This window comes from Citrus clementina, unplaced genomic scaffold, assembly GCF_000493195.1.
Source record: "Citrus clementina cultivar Clemenules unplaced genomic scaffold, Citrus_clementina_v1.0 scaffold_7, whole genome shotgun sequence".
NCBI lineage: Eukaryota > Viridiplantae > Streptophyta > Magnoliopsida > Sapindales > Rutaceae > Citrus > Citrus x clementina.
In genome coordinates this window covers 13,285,626-13,307,514 of record NW_006262075.1, presented here as the reverse complement: position 1 = coordinate 13,307,514, position 21,889 = coordinate 13,285,626, and the positions used below count along the sequence as shown (strand labels likewise).

General features: G+C 35.4%; 1 protein-coding gene and 2 pseudogenes across 1 annotated transcript; all 3 read right to left on the bottom strand.

Moving 5' to 3' along the window:
* Nucleotides 1-333: 333 nt before the first annotated feature.
* Nucleotides 334-1,616, bottom strand: LOC112096952 (annotated as a pseudogene).
* Nucleotides 1,617-2,495: 879 nt separating this feature from the next.
* LOC18036796 (probable disease resistance protein At5g63020) lies at nucleotides 2,496-5,174 on the bottom strand. Its single transcript, XM_006427408.1, has one exon. It carries the CDS (start codon nucleotides 5,172-5,174, stop codon nucleotides 2,496-2,498), a length of 2,679 nt encoding a protein of 892 aa, XP_006427471.1.
* Nucleotides 5,175-12,254: 7,080 nt separating this feature from the next.
* Nucleotides 12,255-20,223, bottom strand: LOC112096951 (annotated as a pseudogene).
* Nucleotides 20,224-21,889: the final 1,666 nt, after the last annotated feature.

Genomic DNA, 21,889 nt, shown 5'->3' with positions numbered 1-21,889 from the left:
AACTAAAATGAAACATAGTAAGTGATAATATACAAAATGCAGAGCCATAATTGCAAAGCCCCGAAGAGAGTAGAGATGTCTTGCCACGGATCTGAAATTGAAGAAATCAAATCACGTACTAGCTAATGGATCAATCAAGCCAAAAGTTTCATAGATTATTACAAAGAGGACAAACATTATTAAGAATCTGTACTCGTAAAATTACTTTTAGCAACTAGAACAAGAAATGGGAATGCAAGAAACAGAGTGTCTTATTTTACGTGAAGGGAATTAACAAGATGATCAATACAAGAAAAAGCAGGCACAAAACCAGAAATCAAATACAATCTCTACTCAGGAATCAGGATCGGAACCAATATCGAACCCCATCGATAAGAAAAGCATTTTGAGTGGCCTGATTTTCCCATTGAAGCTGTTCCCACCTTTCTGTGTATCCACGAATAACAATTTTCCGCTCCTTTGCACTACTGGAATCGAGCGGGAGCTTACTTAAGCTTATCGCAACGAATTACCTTCATCTCTTTCAGATGTGGGAAGGGCAGGGGCTTCCTGTAAATGCTCTGCAAATTTGACAGACAAGATAAACCAAGATAATGGAGTTTTGCAAATAGGTTTAGATTTCACATCACCTCTGGAACATCACCGACGATTTCCTGAATATAACGGCAACCGTTTACTTTAATACACTTGAGGTTTGGAGAGAAAGCAAGGAATGTGAAGTCCTTCAATTAATTACAATCGTCTATTTGAATCTTCTTGAGGCTGTGGAAAACAAAAAGGTTGGCTCCTGTTTTGCACTACACCTGTATAATCCATCTTCAGTTCTTCCAATTCATAACACTCTACAATCTGTAATCTGTTGAGGTGCTTCAGGTCTGCCAAAGCTGAAACATCAAGCGACTTCGAACGTTCAAAGTCTTTTGAGGAACAGAACTTGAGTACAACTTCGTAACTTATGCAAGCTCGAAACACATTGGAGAGCTCGAGAATTATTCGAGGTCAAGCTTAATACCTCCAAATATTTCAAACCACAGAGTTCCTCCAATTCCTCCAATAACTATAACCAGGGCCGAAGATTCCCAACACATGCAAACTTGGAAAACGGGATATTAGTAGCCCTGGAATTACAGTTAACCTCCGTGCGTTTTCCAAATTCAAAGACTTAAGATTTACCAACGCATTTAACTCATTCTGGCAACGCTGGTACTTCTGTATCTGGAAGATCAAGATGTTGCAATGAAACCAACTTTGAAATCCCTAAAGGAAAAAGAAGACAGTCGTACAGCACCTGACAGGTTTAAAACTTTGAGACGAGGCATAGAGTGGAAGAAGTCACTGTCAATTCTCTCTAATCGTTCGTTATTGTAAAGAAATAAAGTAAGAAAATTAAAACACCCTTAAAATCATTAGCCTAAAATACTATTTCTCTAAAATAGATATACAATTCTCTAAACTAGATATACAATAATCGTAAAACAAAAAAAATAAAAAAATAAAATAAAATAACGTGTGTTACAACTTGCTTGCATAAGAGGTGGTTCATTAACATAGACTTGTTTAGTTGCAAATAGCCCCACCCTTAACTTGATTTTTGAATATTCATTCGTGACATACATGCAGTTGATTAAAAGATGAATGTAATGAAGTTGCTGTATATCTGTATGCAGTTGATTTATCTTTCACTGAACTATAAGAAATTTCAGAAGATTTAACAATACTTTCGTTTCGTTAAATTAAAAAAATGAACGACGGAGGGTCGGAACATCATTTACGATAAACTTAGTTAAATGATAAACAATAAATTAAAGGGTAATTATTATATAATTACTTTATGTTTGCCATAATATCAACAGGATCGAAGAAGTCTCGCAAGACATATAACTAAACTACAAGAAGTTTTAAAAATGTACAATTTGATCACGTTTTGTCACTACTTGTTACCTGATTTAATTGAGCACTGTTATGGTACTTATTAGAGTGTGAAAATTTAGTTTTCAAAAACTATCAAATGAGCATACAGGGTAGAAAATATCCAAAGCATATTTTAGAATGTAAATAGACACACTTAAAATTAAATCGTCAATGCGATTGAAAGTAAATAACATATCAGCATATATATTTCACATCACAATTAACATCCGCGCAGGGCAAGGAATTTTATTTTTCTGCTTGATTGAAACTAAATAATCCGCCGCTCGATTGAAACCGCATCTCAAAGAGTACCTTCAAAGGGATCAAACCAAAAGATTGTTAGATGACAAAGAGGATAACATTATTAGGAATATTGAAGCATTGATGCACCATTTTTATTCATTTATTTTTTTTCCCTACTTCCACTTGTCCAAAATTATAGTAATCAATTTTCATAACTTTTTTTCTCATAAAATTATATACAGCAAATGAATGCAAGAAAAAGAGTCTTGTACATGAAGGAAATTAACAAGCAGAGTGTAAGAAAAAGCACGCACCAGAAATTAATCAAATGTGATCTCTGCTCAAACATCTCTGAAACAGCGAAGAAAAGCATTTCGTGTGGCTTCATCCTCCCACTGAAGCTGTTCCCGCCAATTTCTCTCTCCAGAAATAACAATTTTACGCTCCTTCGCGCTGTTGGAATCTAGTGGAAGCTTTTTAAGCTTTTTGCAATGCAAGAAACTCATTGCTTTCAGATGTGGGAAGGGCAGGGGCTTCCAGTAAATGCTCTTCAAATTTCTAGCACCAGCTACTTCAAGATTTTGGAGTTTTTCAAATGGGTTTAGATTTGCCATCACCTCTGGAACTTCTGCAAATTTTCCCTCACTTGCGATTTCTTCCATAGCATGGCAAATTCCTACTTTAATAGACTTGAGGTTCGGAGCGAAAACAAGGAATGTCAAGTCCTTCAATTTAATGCAATTGCATATTTCAACCATATTGAGACTGCGGAAAGCAAATTGTTGAACTTCCTCTGCATAATCCATCTTTAATTCCTCCAATATTACACTATTTGCAATCTGCAATCTGTTAAGTTGCTTCAGATATGCCAACGCTGAAACTTCAAGCAATGTCGAATCGTTGAAGCATTGGAGTAAGAGTGCTCGAGTACATCTTCGTAACTTCCACGATCTCAAAAAGCTTTGGAGACCATGAGAATTTCTCAAGGTGAGGCTAATCACCTCTAAATGTTTCAAACCAAGCAGTTCCTCTACTATGAGTTCACCCCCACCAAATAAAATGCTGTTTTCTGATGCTTCCTTAATTGCCTTATGACTAGCACCAAACATTCTCAACACTTGTAACCTTGAAAGATTAGATATTAGTTGACGTGGAATTGTAATTAAATTCCCTGTGTATTCCAAATCCAAACACTTAAGATTTACCAATGCCTTTAGCTCTCCTGGCAACTCTTCTATGTCGGATTCTGAGAGGTCAAGATGTTGCAGTGAAACCAACTCCGAAATCCCCACTGGTAACTTGGTTAGTTCGCAGTGTGACAGGTTTAGAACTTTGAGAGAGGGCATAAACTGGAAGAAGTCATTGTGGATCTTCCGTAAGTTATTTTCGTTAAGGAACAAAGTAAGGAGATGAGGACATGTAGGAATCTCTGAAAGATTCCTAATTTGATTCTGCATCAATGACAACCTCCTTGCCTTTTCCCATCCTCTGACATCGGGTGCTCGAACTAATCCAACGCCAGCATAAACAAAAAAATTCTCCTTCTCCTTTTCAATGTCGCATGCTATCCATAATGCCATATCTCGAATCACGTCATGCATTTTTACTTCACCGCCTCCTCCCTCTTCCAGTAAACAGGCATGAAGAAGAATGCCCAGAATATGGTATCCTTCTTTTTGTTCTCCAGTCCTGTCCCTTTCTGTCAAAAGTCTCTCGCCGATCCAACAGTCTATCAACTTCTCTTTAGAAATGCAATAATCTTCTGGATATAAACTACAATATAAGTGACACGATCTAATTGTGTCACTCGGCAAACTATCGTAACTGAATTTTAAAAGAGGATAAACCTCATTTCCCAAACCTGGGAACTGAGAACTTGATGTTCTTAGCACCTCAATTGCGTAACTCCATTCTTCAGGTGTCTTCTTGCAAGCCATGGCTCGGCCTATGGTAATAAGTGCTAGAGGCAAACCACCACACTCTCTAGCTGCTGTTTGGGCTAGTTGAAGAATATCGGGATGACTGTTCATGGTTTCTTCTCCAACGTTCTGCCGAAACAATTCCCAAGCATCGATATTTGACAGGCACGCCACTTTAAACCTCGTGTGAGCTCCCATCAAACCACAAACTTCTTCGGAACGGGTTGTGAATACCACTTTGGATGCATTATTTTGCGGGCCAGGAAGAGGGACGCCCACTTTTGTTAAATCAACCCGCTGCCATAAATCATCTAGCAACAGCAAAAACTTCTTCTCCTTCAAAATCCTGAAGATGTCTTGAGCTTTCTGTTCAATTCTTTTATTTTTCCATGTATCGTTTAACAAACCAATCTGCTCCCCGATAGTTTCTTGAATGTTTTCAAGTCGCAGATCTTTTGACGCTACGACCCATATCACATAATTAAAATTAGTTGGACTCTGAATAAATTTATTGTGGATATGAGTCAATAGTGTGGTTTTACCGACACCGCCCATGCCGTATAGGCCAACAATTCTGGCTGATTCTTCTTCAAGACAATTGCAGACTTGTTCAAATTGTGATTGCAAGCCTACTACGGTTGGCTCGGTGGGTCTCTCATCTACCGCAGGTTGTGGTACTTCCTCAGCTACCGCTTCAAAAGCTTCTTCAGCCATTAAAGTCTTGACATCTCCCAGCTTTCTAGCCACTTGTTTGCCAAACTCGTAGCTTGACTTGCAGTTCTTGGAACAGTAGCCTCCAAGACATAGTTTCTTAATTTCTTGAGAGCCACATGTTATCAATTTGTCACCGTCGGATTTAGCAGCTTCGACCCTGGAAAGCCAGCCTTGAACTTTGTTCAGCCTTTTCATCATTGGGTGCCTTTCAGCGGTGTTGACCCTCCTCATCACATCTTCCTTTGCGTCGATTAGTTTTCCCAATTCAGTCTCCAAGTCTGCAAGATTTTGTTTGAGGTTTTTTATATATGCTGCTTTTCCAAGAAAGCAATCCAGGCAACGGTTAAAGAGAGCGCCGTCGCATGTGATTTGGAAAATGTTACCCATACTTTGGATGAGAATTCAACCAGGACAAGCCAAGGAAATTTTAACGATGGAGTTCGATGAATAGAAGCCGCTGCGAAGAGAACATCAACTTTGAATTATGATCTCTTTTGTTTGTGCTTGAAAAGATTACGCGTGTTCGGTTTAAACAACTAAACTTTAATTTCCTTTAACAAAAGAGACTATCCCGCTTGTAATTAAATAATTAAACGTCTCTTTTGCCAGTTGTAATTAAGAAATTAAACTTTAATTTGTTGTTTACAGCGTTACTTTGATAAAATATTTGATGACAAAATTTTGATAAAGTTATGAAAGAAACAAAATATTAAAGTTGTTTCGCACAATTTACTTTTAGTTAAAATATTTCTATTTTTTTATACAATTTGGAGGAAGCTATGTGCTCCGGGTGCACGGTACCCCTTGTGTTTGAGGAATTAAATAGAGCGACCATGATCTCCTCTAAGTGAAAGTAAGTAAATGGTTGAGCAGACCACCTCGACCAGGTACTGTGAGGTTGAGCAGATCACCTTGACCAGGTGGTATGAGCTTGAGCAGATGACCATGTCGTATGAGCTTGAGCAGATGACCATGTCGTATGAGCTTGAGCAGATGACCATGTTGTATGAGCTTGAGCAGATGACCATGTCGTATGAGCTTGAGCAGATCACCTCGACCAAGTGCTATGAGCTTGAGCAGACCACCTCGACCATGTGCTATGAGCTTGAGCAGACCACCTCGACCATGTGCTATGAGCTTGGGGAGATCACCTCGACCAGGTGGTATGAGCTTGAGCAGATCACCTCGACCAGGTGGTATGAGCTTGAGCAGATGACCTCGACCAGATGATGACCAGAAATCAAGACTCAGTTAAAATAAACCACCACAAAGCTCCTCCGAAAAATCAGGGCACGAATTTGATCATTTAATGGTTATTGTCACGATCTAAGGTCGTGGGTGTGGGGTGTTTATAAAAACCCCAAGAAAACCACGCCAAGGGAGAGCTCTTTTTGTCTTGATCTCACTGAGAAATTCTTTCTGGATACTTTACTTTTCTGCAAATTATTCAAAAAGTTTTTGGTTTTAAGGCAATGTTTATTAAGCCATATGAGAAATGACATATTTTATTTTTCCCGAAAACCCATAAACTGACTTGGGCGTCGGAGGGTTTACGCCGGAAAAACTTCCAGCGCCTTTGACCATTCTCTGTAATTTCAGGTACTTATTGATTATCAGCTTGAAGATTATATGCTCATGAATGTTCTGCTCATAGTCAGAGAATATTCTTGAAGATCAATTAGCAGCTTCTCACCAAACAAATTTAATGATGATGCGGGGATCTGAAATTGAGTCACTAACCAACTCGTTTGGATTTCAGCATCAACACCTTGTTTTTGGTAAATTACTCCCTCTTGTTTGCTGAAAAGTGAAAAAATTAGAAGTTTTGAAATTTTAACATGTAAGTCTAATATATTACTACTATTTACAATTAGAGTATATTTCTATTATTTATATTTGAATACTAAACCATTGTTGATTATTATGAAATTTTTTAACATTGTCATTTGGTCATATTATTATTGATAAATTAAAATTTAATTATATATTTAAATTATTTATTATAGATTAAAGTGATATTATATTATTTTCAAAAAATAAAAAAATTTATGTATTCAAAAGTTTTTTCAAGTTATTGCACTTATACTGTTATTAATTTTAATAGTAAATTAAATCAATTGATCAAAATATAAAATTTAAAAATCATCTAAAATTATGTATCAAATCTTTGACTATTTGCTTTTTTGAAAAACTATAGAGATGTCAATGTTAAAAACCAAAGAGAATACATCTATGCCGTTGAAGTAAGTTCTATGTTATATCTAACGGGCAACTCATATATGGACAAAATGCGGGTACCATACATCAACTGCACGGTAGTTGGACCTATATAATTTACTTTTAATTAAAATATTTTTATTTTTTTATTTTTTGAAAATTTTATAAACGAAGTTTTGTCAAAATAGCTTTTCCAACGAATCCTGCTAGCTTTAATTTTGTGCCATATCCATCCCACTTTTTTGTTAAACATTTGTAGATTGTAATTAATTATATCAACTTTCAAGGACTAACTTTCAAATGCCACTAGCATTTGCGATACAAACAATCAACGCGTGATAATACTGTTTTGACCAAAGGTTCAAGGACTAATCATGACAATTGGAAACGTCCAAAAGACATTCGCACTGAAATTTCTTTTATAAAAATAAATAAATAAAGAAACATTTGTTTATGGGAACTTTCCATCAGATGAAGGAAGGGATGGCGACATTCCCGCGAGCTCCGGGACCCGTGGGCTCCTGATGAATTTGAATTTGGTATGAGTTCTCAGAAACCTTAAGAATAGAATAGGAGCTATTTGGAGAATAGGCGCAAGACCTAATAAAAATTTAGGTTTGAATTTAGAGATTCTTTCGGGCACCCGAATCCGAACTTCAAATATTTTTTTATTAAATATAAATAATGAAATATAATACAAAAAGCTCTTTTTCTCTCCCTCTCTCCCCTCACTGGCGTAGTGCGGGGGAAGGGTTCTTTCTTTTGCTTGATTAAATACAATATGTATCTATGTGTGTATGTATTTATATGTGTGTGCGTGTGTGTGGAATTATTAATATTTGTTATTTGAGCACTACGCAGCTCGTCTATTATATTTGAAAAAAATGAATACATAACAATCACGCTACTGTACTATATAATTGGGCAATAAAATTCAAAAGAGTTGAGCTTTTAACACCCCTCTAAAGCTCTTATAACACCCATTTTGGATTTATTTTCTAAAATACCTCAGATTAATTTATAAAATACAAACCCATATATTAAAGTTAATCATCTTACTCATAAAATTTCATCCTAATAACAGGCATTTCTTTTAATGTTTTATTTATAAAATATATATAAATCCTAAAATCTTAAATAATTTCTTCTTATTATATAGTTTCTATCTCCATAACTCTAAATTCTTACAATTTTCTTTAAAAAAATTAATTGGTTGGAAATTGTTTACTGTGTAAATTGGCAAACTTTTTGTTTGGTTCATAAGAATATCCATAAAAAAAATATGCAAGTAATAGCGAAATTATCATGTTTGAAAAGTTCTTAATTGAGTATATACATAAAATTATTATGTTTTTAAAGATAAAATAAATATAAAAAAAATTGGGGATTGGACCCCGTTTTAATCCCGGCCCTATTCGGGAATTATTGGGGATGTCCCCAAACTACACCCAAAATTGAATTTCCGGGTATGGGGGCGGGTTCGAGGATTGCTTCTAATTCGGGGATGTGGATGGGGGCATGGTCCCCGTCCCGAACCTGTCCCATTGGCATCCCTAGGTCAAGTGATTTGCCTAAGTTATATTTACTGTAACTTATATCACATTAAAAATATGCCTCAGTTATATTTAGTGTAACCAGCATGGGGGATCGTGTGGGGCTAGAATCTTGTTTTAGCTTATCTTTAGTGGGCTATAAGTTACACTAATGGTACGTTTACTAAACTGGAATCGGAATGGGCTGGAATCAGAATGGGCAGAAATGAAAATGGGTTGGAATTGGAATATAGAATTAAAATCAAAATAAGTTGTTTACTTGAATTATATGAATCATAATTGGAATGAGTCAGATTGCCATTAATGTATTTACTTTGTCTTAGAATCGAAATCAAAATGAGTTATATTGTATCAAATTACTAAAAGTACTTAATGAACTATTGTCATAATTATTCTTGTGTATTTTAATTATTGTGATTATTTTTTCAAAAATTATTATTATTAGTAATTATTTTAATAATATTTTAATATATTAATTGATTGTAAATTTTTTTATCATTAATAATAATAATAATAATAATAATACTAGTAATAGTAGTAATTAACAGTAATATATTAATTAATTATAATATACTAATTAATCAATTAATCATAATAATTTTTAACTAAGGACAAATGGACCTTTTTTTATTTTATGGGGGGGCAAAATAGTCAATTTTGAGAATAGAAGGTTGGTTCCCACAAAGGATGGCAATGGATCGGATCTGATCCAAGATCCATGTGATCGAAATCCAATTGGATCGGATTTGGGTCGGATTAAAGTGGATTTGGATCAGATTTGGATATCAATGCGTGGATCTAAGGCGGATCTGGAGCAAATTCGGATTTATCTTAATATCTATATCAAAATCCATGTCGACTCACCATTTAATGTAATTTTATTTTAAAAAATTCTTAACAATTATGTAATTATAAATGATGATAAAATTTATTCATTAGCATGTATTTAAGAATCTTAAAATTTAAAGGTACTTAGTTGATAATAAGACAAAAATTTATTAAGTGTAAAATAAAATTAAGATAGCCTGCTCTCATTTTTTTTTAAGTTTTTCACTCTACAATTTTAGTCTCTTTTTTCCTCTTTAGTCTACTCTCGCTTCTCCTCCTCATTTGAATGCTTGAATAAGTTCTTTAATTGTTAGGAAAATCCATAGACTTGAGTTTATTTTTCTATCATTTTCTTATAATCTTATTTATTTTGTAATAATCACTAATCAATGGTGGCTATCAACTATAAAATAATTATGTTAATCAATTAATATATATGATCATAATAAAAATAATAAAGCACTAAATATAATAAATCATTTTTAACTTATATGTTATTATTTAATGATATTAGAATGATGATGGTGTGCAGTAGATATCAAGATGATAAACGAGGCATTAGAATATTATAATGATCTTATTCTTACAATTACTTTTGATCGATATTTTATTATCTTTCTGATTTGTATATTTTGGTGTAAAAGTAGAAGTTACAATACTTATTAGATTTTTTATACAAAATATATAATTTAATTGTTACCAATGCATTTTAGTTTTAAATTTTTTTTCTAAAAAAATATTGATCTCTTATTATTGAAATTTAGAATTCATGATAGATCTAGAGCAGATTTGAATTTGAATTTTTCTTTTTGGATTTGGAGCAAATATAGATCTTTATTTTTTGTTTCAGATCTAGATATGGAGCGAAAAATATAAATCCATGACAGATCTGGAGTAGATACAAATCTTAATTTTTATCATGGATCTGGATATGGAGCAATGTAGATCCAATCCATATCTACTCCATTGCCATCCCTGGACTTCCCACCACCACCACCAACCTGAGAATCAATCTCTCATTCTCCATTCCTAAATTCGAATTTCATTCTGATTCTTACCTTTATTTTGTGAAGTAAACACTATCAATAATTCCGATTCTATATTCCCATTCTCCAATTTGGAAAGTAAACATAGCATAAATGGAACTTACAGAGACTCTTGACCAAGATTCTATGAAAGATTGGATTGAGGAAAGAAACATTGGTTTCTAGGAGTTTTCAAGTGCTTTTATTTCAAGAATTACGAAAAATAAATAGGTGCAAGAAGTATTGGTGTTTGACAATTTATTGTTATATTTTTCAAAAAAAATCTTATATTTAATTATATTTTCGTTATCACAGCTCTGAAATGATTACATCATATGGATGTCATAGCGATAAAATCATAAAAATAACTTCGCACTTAAATTTGTCCAAGGCCACTAATTTTTCTATCCATTATAAAACTTTCTTTGCACATTAAAAAAATAAACAAAGAGAAAAAAATTGTTGTAACTTATTTCTTATTCATTAAATGGTAAATTGATATTTAACAAGTCAACTAACAATTAATTAATATGTAATAAAATACTGTTGAATTTTAATTATCTATATATTCTTACTAGATAACTCGTAGCTACCAATCACACTTTTTTAGAAAGTTACCATAAAAATGAGATCATGAATGAATCGTTATCCTAGGAAAATTGCATATCTAATTATGTAAACATTCTCTTTTTCTTCTATGTAAGGGAGCACTATTTCAGTTCCATGAGCCAAGACAATATTTAAACTCTTAATTTAATTGATAATTAAATTAGCCTCAGAAATTGAACACAAGAGAATATGTGAGATCATTGAGTTTTTACTTTCAAAGGTCTCATTGATGAAATTTGAGCATTTCGTGCTTGTCACATCATATGTGTATGAATTACAAGTGGAAACTTCCATATGCGACGGTCGAACAACTGAACAAGTGGTCAGCATGAAAAAACAATCCAGTCTAGCACTCGTGCAAACATCATCTTTGCAGGTTCCGATCCCGTGATTGAATACGCACTTTCACATTTAACTATTAACTAACCAATAAAACGCTGTGCAAGAATAAGAGCTGCTAAGCAAGTCAAGACGTACAAACACAGAACTCATCAAAGTGGTCAGTCCAAATATTAAAACCTTTTATCCAATTCCTCACTTGCAGAAGAAAATAATGACAAAGGAATTGATTTCAATGGCAGTACTGTTCTTGCATTTTTACAATTATAAGTAGCGAAAACATTCAACAGTATCACCTCCCGGGGATCAATCATCAGACTTTTTTCCAAACTATATATGTTTCCAATAACTCCGACAAAGCTTAGTGCAATAGCCAATATATACTAACATCTGCTCTGACAGCACAGGAACTTCTCCCCAAGGCGTAAACCACTTATATGTAAATTTGAAAGCAATCCAATTGTTGGGAGTCATGGCAGAGAACAACGCCAGAAGCACCCTTGTCAAAGCCAGAGACCTCTTCCTACTCTCCGAAAGTGGAGCTGCTCCCTCAAAGAATAAGGTATCCCTCGAGGAATCAACGTTTGCTAAATGATCAATCAAACCAAAAGTTTCATAGATTAAAAAGAGGATAGCATTATAAGGGATATTAAAGCCGTGAAGTAAATATTTTACATTAAAAATTATCTTTTTGCTAGTACTTTAAAATGCTAGTAACCAATTTTCATACTTTTTGCTCTCATAAAACTATTTTCAGCAGATAGAACAAGAAATGAGAAATCAGGAAATAGAGTGTTTCTTACATGAAGGGAATTGACAAGTAGAATGCAAGAAAAGTAGGCACCACATTAGAAATCAAATATAATATTCTCTGTTCAGGGATTGAAAAACTCCACTCAGAATGGCTTGAAACAGGGGAGAAAAGCATTCTGAGTGGCTTCATCCTCCCATTCAAGCTGTTTCCACCAGTCTGGTTCTCCACGAATATCAAGTTTATGCTCCTTTGCAGCATTGGATTCGAGTGGAAGCTTTTTCAGCTTATCGCAATTAAATACGTTCATTTCTTTCAAATGTGAGAAGGGCAGTGGCTTCCAGTAAATGCTCTTAAGATTTGGCAAAGCAGCTAATTGAAGATATTGGAGTTTTACAAAAGGGTTTAGATTTGCCATCACCTCTGGAACATCAGCAAATTTTCCCACACTTATGATTTCTTCCATGGCAAAACAACTTCGTACTTCAATAGACTTGACGTTTGACGCGAAACCAAGGAATGTCAAGTCCTTCAATTCTTTGCAATAGTCTATTACAACCGAGCGAAGGCTTTGGAAACAAAACTGTCCCCCTTTATAATCAATCTTCAATTCTACCAATTCAGGACTGTTGCGAAAACGCGGGTTGAGTAATTACTAATACTGCGACTTTTGGAGAAATATAAATGTGATGATAAACAAATGTAAAGAAAATAAAACACAATGATTTACGTGGTTCGGCGTAATGCCTACGTCCGCGGGCAAAGATTAAAAGATAATTTTACTAACAATGAAAATTTACAAAAGTGGGAAAAACTCACAAAACCCACAACCCTAATACACCCAAATGCAACCACATCAGAACACTCAAGTGGAAGCTCTCTCAAATTCTCTCAAAGAACTCACTTGCAATTGCTCTCTACTTCTCTCAAATTGGGATGCATTACAAATGAACAATGACCCTTCTATTTATAGGAACCGTAGCTCACCTACCACTTTCAATTTGGCTACAACTTGCCAAATTGACAAATTGAATTTAGAATGAAAAATCAATTTGGTGGGCAACAAAATTAACAAATTTGAAAAAAAATCAATTGGCTTCTAGAAAACCATCACATTTTTTCTCCATGCAACTTCAACAAAATCATGCCACCAACCTTGCCTTTTGAAATTGGCAAGCCCACCAACTTTGTCTTTTGAAATTTGCAAGCCATTCTTTAACTTTTCAATAATTCTCCACCTCGGCGAAGATTTATTCAATTCTGAGCCGAATACTAAACTCCCAGTACATCAAATCATCCTCCAATCTCTGCCTTCTCCGACTGCTTTCAAACTTGTAGGATATTGATCAAGTTTAGAAAATTCTCAAACTTGATCACCATCACCACCTTAGTCAACATATCTGCGGGATTATCTGTAGTCTTAATTTTCTGAAGAAGAATCTTCTCATCATCAAAATTTTCCCGCACAAAGTAAAATCGTACATCGATGTGCTTCGTACGCGCATGATAAGCTTAGTTTTTTGTTAAATGAATAATACTCTGATTGTTGCAATGCACATTAATGTGCTCCTGTGCTTATCCCAAGTTTTCAAGCAAGCCTTACAACCAAATAGCCTCTTTAACAGCCTCTGTAATTGCCAGGTACTCGGCCTCTGTGATCGACAGTGTAACTATAGACTGTAGTGTAGACTTTCAACTAATTGGCCCTCCAGCAAAAGTAAATACATATTCAGTGGTTGACCGTCGTTTGTCCAAATCACCAGCATAATCAGAATCAACATACCCGATCACACCTTGACTAAGTGTATCGTCTCTCTCAAATAGTAAACCAACATCCATGGTCTTATAAATGTACTGTAGAATCCATTTCACAGATTGCCAATGTCCTTTACCAGGATTATGCATATACCTGCTCACTATACCAACTGCAAGTGAAATGTCAGGCCTTGTACACACCATTGCATACATCAAGCTACTCGCTGCATTTGAATACGGAACTTGTAACATGCATTCTTGTTCCACATCTGTTGAAGGAGATAATTGTGCAGAAGGCTTGAAATGAGAAGCCAATGGGGTACTTTCAGGTTTTGTTTGCTCAGTCATGTCAAATTGCTGTAGTACCTGTTGAGTGTTAGAAAATGCATATTTATAAAGGAGAAAACCGTCATTTTACATTTCAAGTCTTACTAACAACCCTTACTTTTATATATTTAACCTTCTTGTGATTTAATTACGTGTGTTTTATTTTAATTAAGTATTTTATGTATTTTAAGGGCATTATAGTCATTTCACAATAAAGGAGAGATCAGACGGCAAAACGGACATCATTTTTGAACTCAGGACGGTCGAAAACCTTAGGAGGAGCATAAAAGGAAAAATGGCACTATTCACATGTACGGTACTATTCACGTGTACGGTACTGTATATGTTACTGTTCACGACACTGTTCACATAGACGGACGATGACGTGGCATTGACCGATGATGTGGCATTGACTGATGAGGTGTCACGATCCTGTTGGGCTAAAATTCTTATGTACTATTGATGGTGACGTGGCAACATATCAGTGGACGAAAAATCTCGCGTACGCTACATGAATCACACAGGATTATTTTCAACCAAACCGTGTTACTGTTCATCCGGGTCAAACTGTGTTACTGTTCATCCGCATGGTCAAACCGCGTACTGTTGACTGATGACGTGGCGCAATCCTGAGCGTCCAAACTGTTTTTAATCCGATGGTCATGATTTACTCCATGTATCTATAAAAAGGGGGTCTCTCCCCCCTAATTTGATAGCTCTGAATCCATTTTTGGGATCTATTTTCTGTAATTCCCTCTCCATCTTGTATTTTCTATGCATTTTAATAAATTCCCATTTTGCCCCTAGTTCAATTATGAGTAGCTAATTTTCTTTCAAGCTTGGGTTGAAGGTGAAGTCTCAACATGTGTCATGGGCTTTATTTGGTAAATTTATTTTCTCTTCCCCTCTAGTTTTTGTGGATGTTTTGACTTCTCGTCGACAAATAATAATAATCTTGTCTAGATACCGCCTTGGTTACACCGGCTCTCTAGTATAAGGTTATTATTATTTGGCACGATAAGCCCTTAGCACCATATTGATTAGAGTGTGGTTCATGAGGTGTGGATTCCCCCCTCATGATTTAATTGGTATTAATAAGGAATATTTAGCCCATGGTGCATGTTGATACGGATCCGAATACCCAAGTACGTCATTTCAATAGAATTATCTTCAATTTATTCTCGCCATTGCAATTCCAATTTTAGAATTTATTATCGACATTTCAATTCCAATTTTAGGATAATTTAAATCACTTCCACCATAATTCCAACCACACATTTACAAAATTAATTCTACATATAATTAAAATCCACCTCCTCGTGGGATCGACACTCGTCACCATTAGTCTATTCTACAATAGATTCGTGCGCTTGCGAGTACATTAAAATTTGCACAACAGTACCTTCTTCAAATATTGCTTCTGAGACAAGCTTACTTTGCCACGTGCTCTATTTCTGCATATCTCCATGCCAAGAATCTTCTTAACTTCACCTAGATATTTCATCTCAAACTCTTGATTGAGTTGAGTCTTCAACGTCTCTATCTCATCTTTGCTCTTTGATTCTATTAGCATATCATCGACATACAATAGCAAATAAATAAACGATCTTTCTTGTAGCTTGCGAAAATACACACAATGATCAATTTTGTTTCTTGTGTACCTTTGCCCTTTCATAAATTTATCAAATCGCTTGTACCACTGCCTTAGAAATTGTTTCAACTAATAAAGCAACTTTGTTAATTTGCAAACCTAATTTTCTTTTCCAGCAACTTTAAATCCATCTGGCTGAGTCATATAGATTTCCTCTTCCAAATCACCGTGTAAAAATTCAGTTTTTACATCAAGTTGAACTAGTTCAAGATCAAATTGTGCAACCATAGCTAGCAAAATTCGAATAGACGAGTGTTTCACAACTGGAGAAAATACCTCATTATAGTCTATTCCTTTCATCTGAGCGTAACCCTTCGCTACCAATCTAGCCTTGTATCGAATTTCATTTTTATGAGGAAATCCTTCATTTTTTGCATATACCCATTTGCACCCAATTGTCTTCGATTCCTTGAGCAATGTAACTAACTCCCAAGTTTCATTTTTGTGAAGAGACTCATTTCTTTGTTCATTGCTTTCTTCCACTGTATACTTTCTAGGCTACTTACTGTTTTTCTGTAAGTGGAAGGAACATCGTCATCTACAATTGGAAGTGCATAGGCCACCATATCAACAAAGCGAGCAGGTCTGCAAATCTCTCTACGTGACCTTTTACTATCCATCTCATCGACACCAGCTGAATCAACTTCAATTATTTCAAACTCTACCTGCTGCAAAGTGCTACTGGTCTTGTCATCCTCTTGAGAATATTTTTGTTTCAACATGGTTGATTCATCAAAAGTTACATCTCTGCTGAAAATAATTTTCTTCGTAACAGGACACCAGAGACAATATCTTTTTCCTCCACCAGTTATACCCATGAATAATGCTTTCTTTGCTCTTGGGTCTAACTTAAATTCCTTACATGATAATAAGCAGTGGAACTAAAAACATGTAAAGAATTATAATTAGTAGTAGGTTTACCAGTCCACATCTCCATGGATGTTCTGCCCTCAATTGCAGTTGATGGAAAATGGTTGATCAGATTGCACACATATACAATTGCCTCAGCCCAAAACTCTTTGCCCAATTCAGCATTGGACAACATACACTAAACTTTCTCCAATATAGTCCGATTCATGCGTTCTGCCACCCCATTCTGTTGTAGTGTATCTCCAATAGTGAATTGTCGCACAATACCCTCATCTAGGCATATTTGAAGAAATGAATCATTCTTGTACTCACCACTGGTCTGAGTCTCAACCATTTTCTTTTATTTCAAAAATATACCCAAAACTTCATTCTTATTCTTCATCAAATACACCCACACTTTTCTTGAATAATCATCAACAAAATTAACAAAATAGTGCATACCTCCCAAAGAAGTTGTTTTGGTAGGTTCCCACATATTACTGTGAACATAGTCCAAAATTTCTTTTGTATCGTGAATTGCTGAACCAAACTTTACCAGTGTCTACTTGCCAAGAACACAATGTTCACAAAATTCTAATTTGCAAGAAGTTGTACCTTTTAATAAGCCTTGCTTCGCCAAAGTCTGCAAAACGTTTTCACCAGCATGTCCCAAACGCATATGCCACAACTTGGTTGCTTCTAAATTTGTATCTTTTCTAGAAATTGTTGATGCTGATCCAATAACTGTACTTCCTTGAAAATAGTACAAGTTATTTTTTCTTGTTCCTTTAATCACCGCAATGCCCCATCTACTACCTTCAACAATCTATTTCTTAAAGTAATTGTAAGCCTTTTAAATTCTAAGATTCCTGATGAGATGAGATTTTTCTTCAAGTTTGGTACATAGCGAACATATGTCAAAACTTGGATTGAGCCATCATGATTCTTTAATTGGATTGTACATATTCCCATGGTTTTACAAGCTGTGTTATTGCTTATAAAAACAACTCCACCGTCTAACTCTTTGAAGTTAGAAAACCAGCCCTTGTTAGGACACATATGATAAGTACAACCCGAATCCAAAATTTACTCATTTGAGTGACATATTAATGTCATGCCAACCAGAATAAAGTCTGACTCCTTATCATGCTCTGCTACACATGCATTAGAATTAGCCTTGCCCTTTTGTAACTTAGGACAATTCTTTTTCCAAAGCTCTTTCTCGCGACAAAAAGCACATTTATCTTTGGCAGGTCTCCCTTTAGACTTGCTTATTTTTCTAGGTTTGCGGCTTTGCGAACAACCTATCACTGTCAATGCTTTTGCAATTGTATCTTTGTGATCCTTCCTGTCTTTCTTTCTGGTCTTAGAGTTGTACAATGCACTACATACAACATCGAACGTGATACTGTCCATCTCATGAAACATAGTAGTGGTAAGATAATCATATTCATCAGGAAGGGAATTCAACAACAACAGTGCCTTATCTTCATCTTCAAATTTCTCATCCAAATTTAGCAAATCTGCAAATATTTTATTGAATGAGTTCACATAGTCATTCATTGAGATGCCTGGTGTATATGTGAATCAATAACGTTTCTTCTTTATATAAAGCCTATTTTCAAGGCTTTTCTTCATATACTTTTCTTTCAGTGTCTCCCACAATTTCTTTATTTGTCTCCCTCATAACAGAGTATTTCTAATCTTTAGCCAAACATAGGCGAATAGTACCACATGCCTATCTGTTGATCTTTATCTACTCCTTGTCATCCATCTTGTCAGGCTTTTCTTCAAGAGTAATGTCCAACTCTTGTTGGCATAAGACATCTAACACCTCACATTGCCACATACCAAAATTATTAGTACCATCGAATTTCTCTACTTTAAACTTTGCATTAGTCACAGTAGTCCTCGCTGATGAAGACGACGACGACGCCTCTACTGTTCTTTTTATCTCAAATGATCAGTTTTTTCAACAACTATTGACACTTAAAAAACAACCTCTATGATATTTAGTTTGCGTTAATAAATACATCAGGAAAGTTCCCAGGAGACTCGAGGGGAACTCAGTCTTAATTAAAAATCGGAATCTTTAGACTCTTATCGCCTTATTGACAGAACTTTTCTAGCCATGCAAAAATACACACTACTTACAATAGATTGTCTCCCAAGTATAAATGACCGTCTCCACCGTATTTGGGAACAATATCATATATGAGAATAGTATCGTATACATGAACAATACCATATCCCCCAAGTACGAACCGTCGGCTCTGATACCACTTGTTGCGAAAATGCGGGTTGAGCAATTACTAATACTGCGACTTTTGGAGAAATATAAATGTGGTGATAAACAAATGCAAAGAAAATAGAACACAATGATTTACGTGGTTCGGCGTAATGCCTACGTCCATGGGTAAAGACTGAAAGATAATTTTACTAACAATGGAAATTTATAAAAGTGGGAAAAAACTCACAAGATCCACAACCCCAATACACCCAAATGGAACCTTACTAAAACACTCAAGTGGAAGCTCTCTCAAATTCTCTCAAAGAACTCACTTGCAATTGCTCTCTACTTCTCTCAAATTGGGATGTATTACAAATGAACAATAACCCTTCTATTTATAGGAACTGTATCTCACCTACCACTTTCAATTTGGCTACAACTTGCCAAATTGACAAATTGAATTTAGAATGGAAAATCAATTTGGTGGGCAACAAAATCAACAAATTTGAAAAAAAATCAATTGGCTTCTAAAAAACCATCACATTTTTTCTCCATGCAACCTCAACAAAATCGTGCCACCAACCTTGCCTTTTGAAATTAGCAAGCCCATCAACTTTGTCTTTTGAAATTTGCAAGTCATTCTTTGACTTTTCAATAAGGACAGCCTGCAATCCATAATCTACTTAGCAGCTTCAGGCCTACTAAACATGAAACATCAAGTGATGAATCTTCGAAGCGATGGAAGAGCAGAGCTTGTGTACAACTTTGTAACTTACGCGAGCTCAAAAAACTTTTGAGGGCATAAGAACTTCGTAAGGTGAAGCTCAATACCTCTAAATGTTTCAAACCAAGCAATTCCTTTACTATGAGTTCATCCCCACCATATAAAACACTTGTTATTGCATGACCGAACAGTCTCAGCACATGTAACCTTGAAAAATTAAATATTAGCTTCCTAGGAATTTTAATTAAATCAAATGTGTATTCCAAATTCAAACACTTAAGATTTACCAACGCCTTTAACCCCTCTGGCATCTCTCTTATCCGTGAGTTTGAAAGATCAAGTAGTTCAATTGAAACCAACCTTGAAATATCTGAAGGTAATTTGAATAATACCTCATTACGTGACAGGCTTAAAACTTTGAGAGGAGACATCTACTGAAAGAAGCCATCAGGGATCCTCAACTTATCATTATTGTTAAGAAATAAACTTAGGAGATGAGGGCGTCTAGGCATCTCGAATATATCTTTAATTTGATTTTCCATCAATGACGTTTCCATCAATAACAATCTCTTCACCATTTCCCACTAAGCCTCTTGTAAACATCATGAGGTGCCCCAATCTTTTTCTCCTCTCCGAAAAGAAATTTGATTAGTGGTCAATTATTAGTGTCTCTGAGAATTTAGTCATAATTGAATTACTTGCTTATGTGTGTGTGTGTTTTTTTTATGCGAATACCACCTATTGGTGGGGGGGGTTAGACAAGACCCCTACCTATCATTTAGAACAGAAAATGAAAAATACATGTGGAGGGGGACATAAACTAAAACCTCCAATCAAGAGAAAAAAAATATATAACAGTAAAAGAAATAATTAAGGCATAGCCTAACATAAGACTTATAATAAAATGACTAATGCAAACGTTGATAATATTTCTTACGATACTTCCAGCCGACAAGTAATTTAATGCCCTTTTCGAATGACTGACAATGTTAAAATCATGGATAGAGTCAATTCTTTCATAATTCTCAGGTGCAGATAGAAAATGGTCATTATTTGCCAGGTGCTTGATAGAACTATCATCATTATTAGTATGAGAATTGTATTGCCTGAAATTTATGCTGGATACTTGATGAAGATGTGGATTATATTCACCGAGTTTTCGGATCCTAGAATCATGAGTTGTGAGATCCTAGCCAATCGGCTCCTGAATGGAAGTAGAGTTTGTGTCGTTGGCTCGGTTCTCCGTAGGTAAGACAACCGAAGACCCCGCATCTACAATCTGCTTAGTGATGAAAGGCTCAGAATGTGGAGTATCTAAGGGTTGTGGAGTATCTGATGGCATAACTTCTGACTTCTTATTATCTACTCTGCTCTGCCAGTTCCCACTGGCCGCTGGGGACGGAACCCTAGATTGGCCACGTAACACGTATCAATGGTATGGCCAAAGTGCTTGCAGGAAGTACAGTGGAGTGAGATTTTTCTCAAAAATTACATTATGCCAAAATCTAGAATCTTCCACACTGATTTGTATCCGTAGCAACAGAGGTTGAGTGACATCATACTCCATTAACACCTTGGCTATGAAAAGGCGAGCTAAAGAGGCAGTAGCTTGGTCAATTCGCAATGGCTTACCAATAGTTGATGCAATAAAAAATAATGCTTCCTTATAGTGCATGGAGTGGACAGGCAAGTAAGGAAATGAAATCCATACTGGGACTATAGGGGACTCCTCGTAACATCAAAAATCGGTGCTCCATTTAAAAATTCTCATGACACTCCCGTTAATGTACCATATCTGCCTAACTCATAGGCAAGAGTAATCCTCTTCAACATCCAATTGAATTAACAAAAGTCGATTATCTAAAAGGGACACATTGGAAGTTCCCTTTAATATCAAAGTATTAAAAAATTTATGAATGAATTCCATACTAGGTCTGTTCTAAGAAAATTTACCTATCAATGTCAGCTTGAAAAGAATAGCCATCGCTTGAATTTCCGCAATGGAAAATTGCACATTAGGCTCTCCCTTGAACGAAGTGACGGTCTTGGTTGGAATCGTCGAGCTAGTTGGGTCGTTCATAATATCCACAAAAGATTTTTTAGTGGGTTTATTTTGATTCAGATTGGGGACGTAATTCAAAATCGAGGCATGTGAGGGTGCGGACGTGGGCTGAGTGGTATTTTGGATTAATAGATCATTTTGGTGGTTATTTAATAAGAGTGTGGAGGGCATTCGGGAGGGCT

Excerpts from the sequence above, each read along its gene's own strand:
- LOC18036796 (XM_006427408.1), bottom strand. The coding sequence starts at position 5,174 with ATGGGTAACATTTTCCAAATCACATGCGACGGCGCTCTCTTTAACCGT.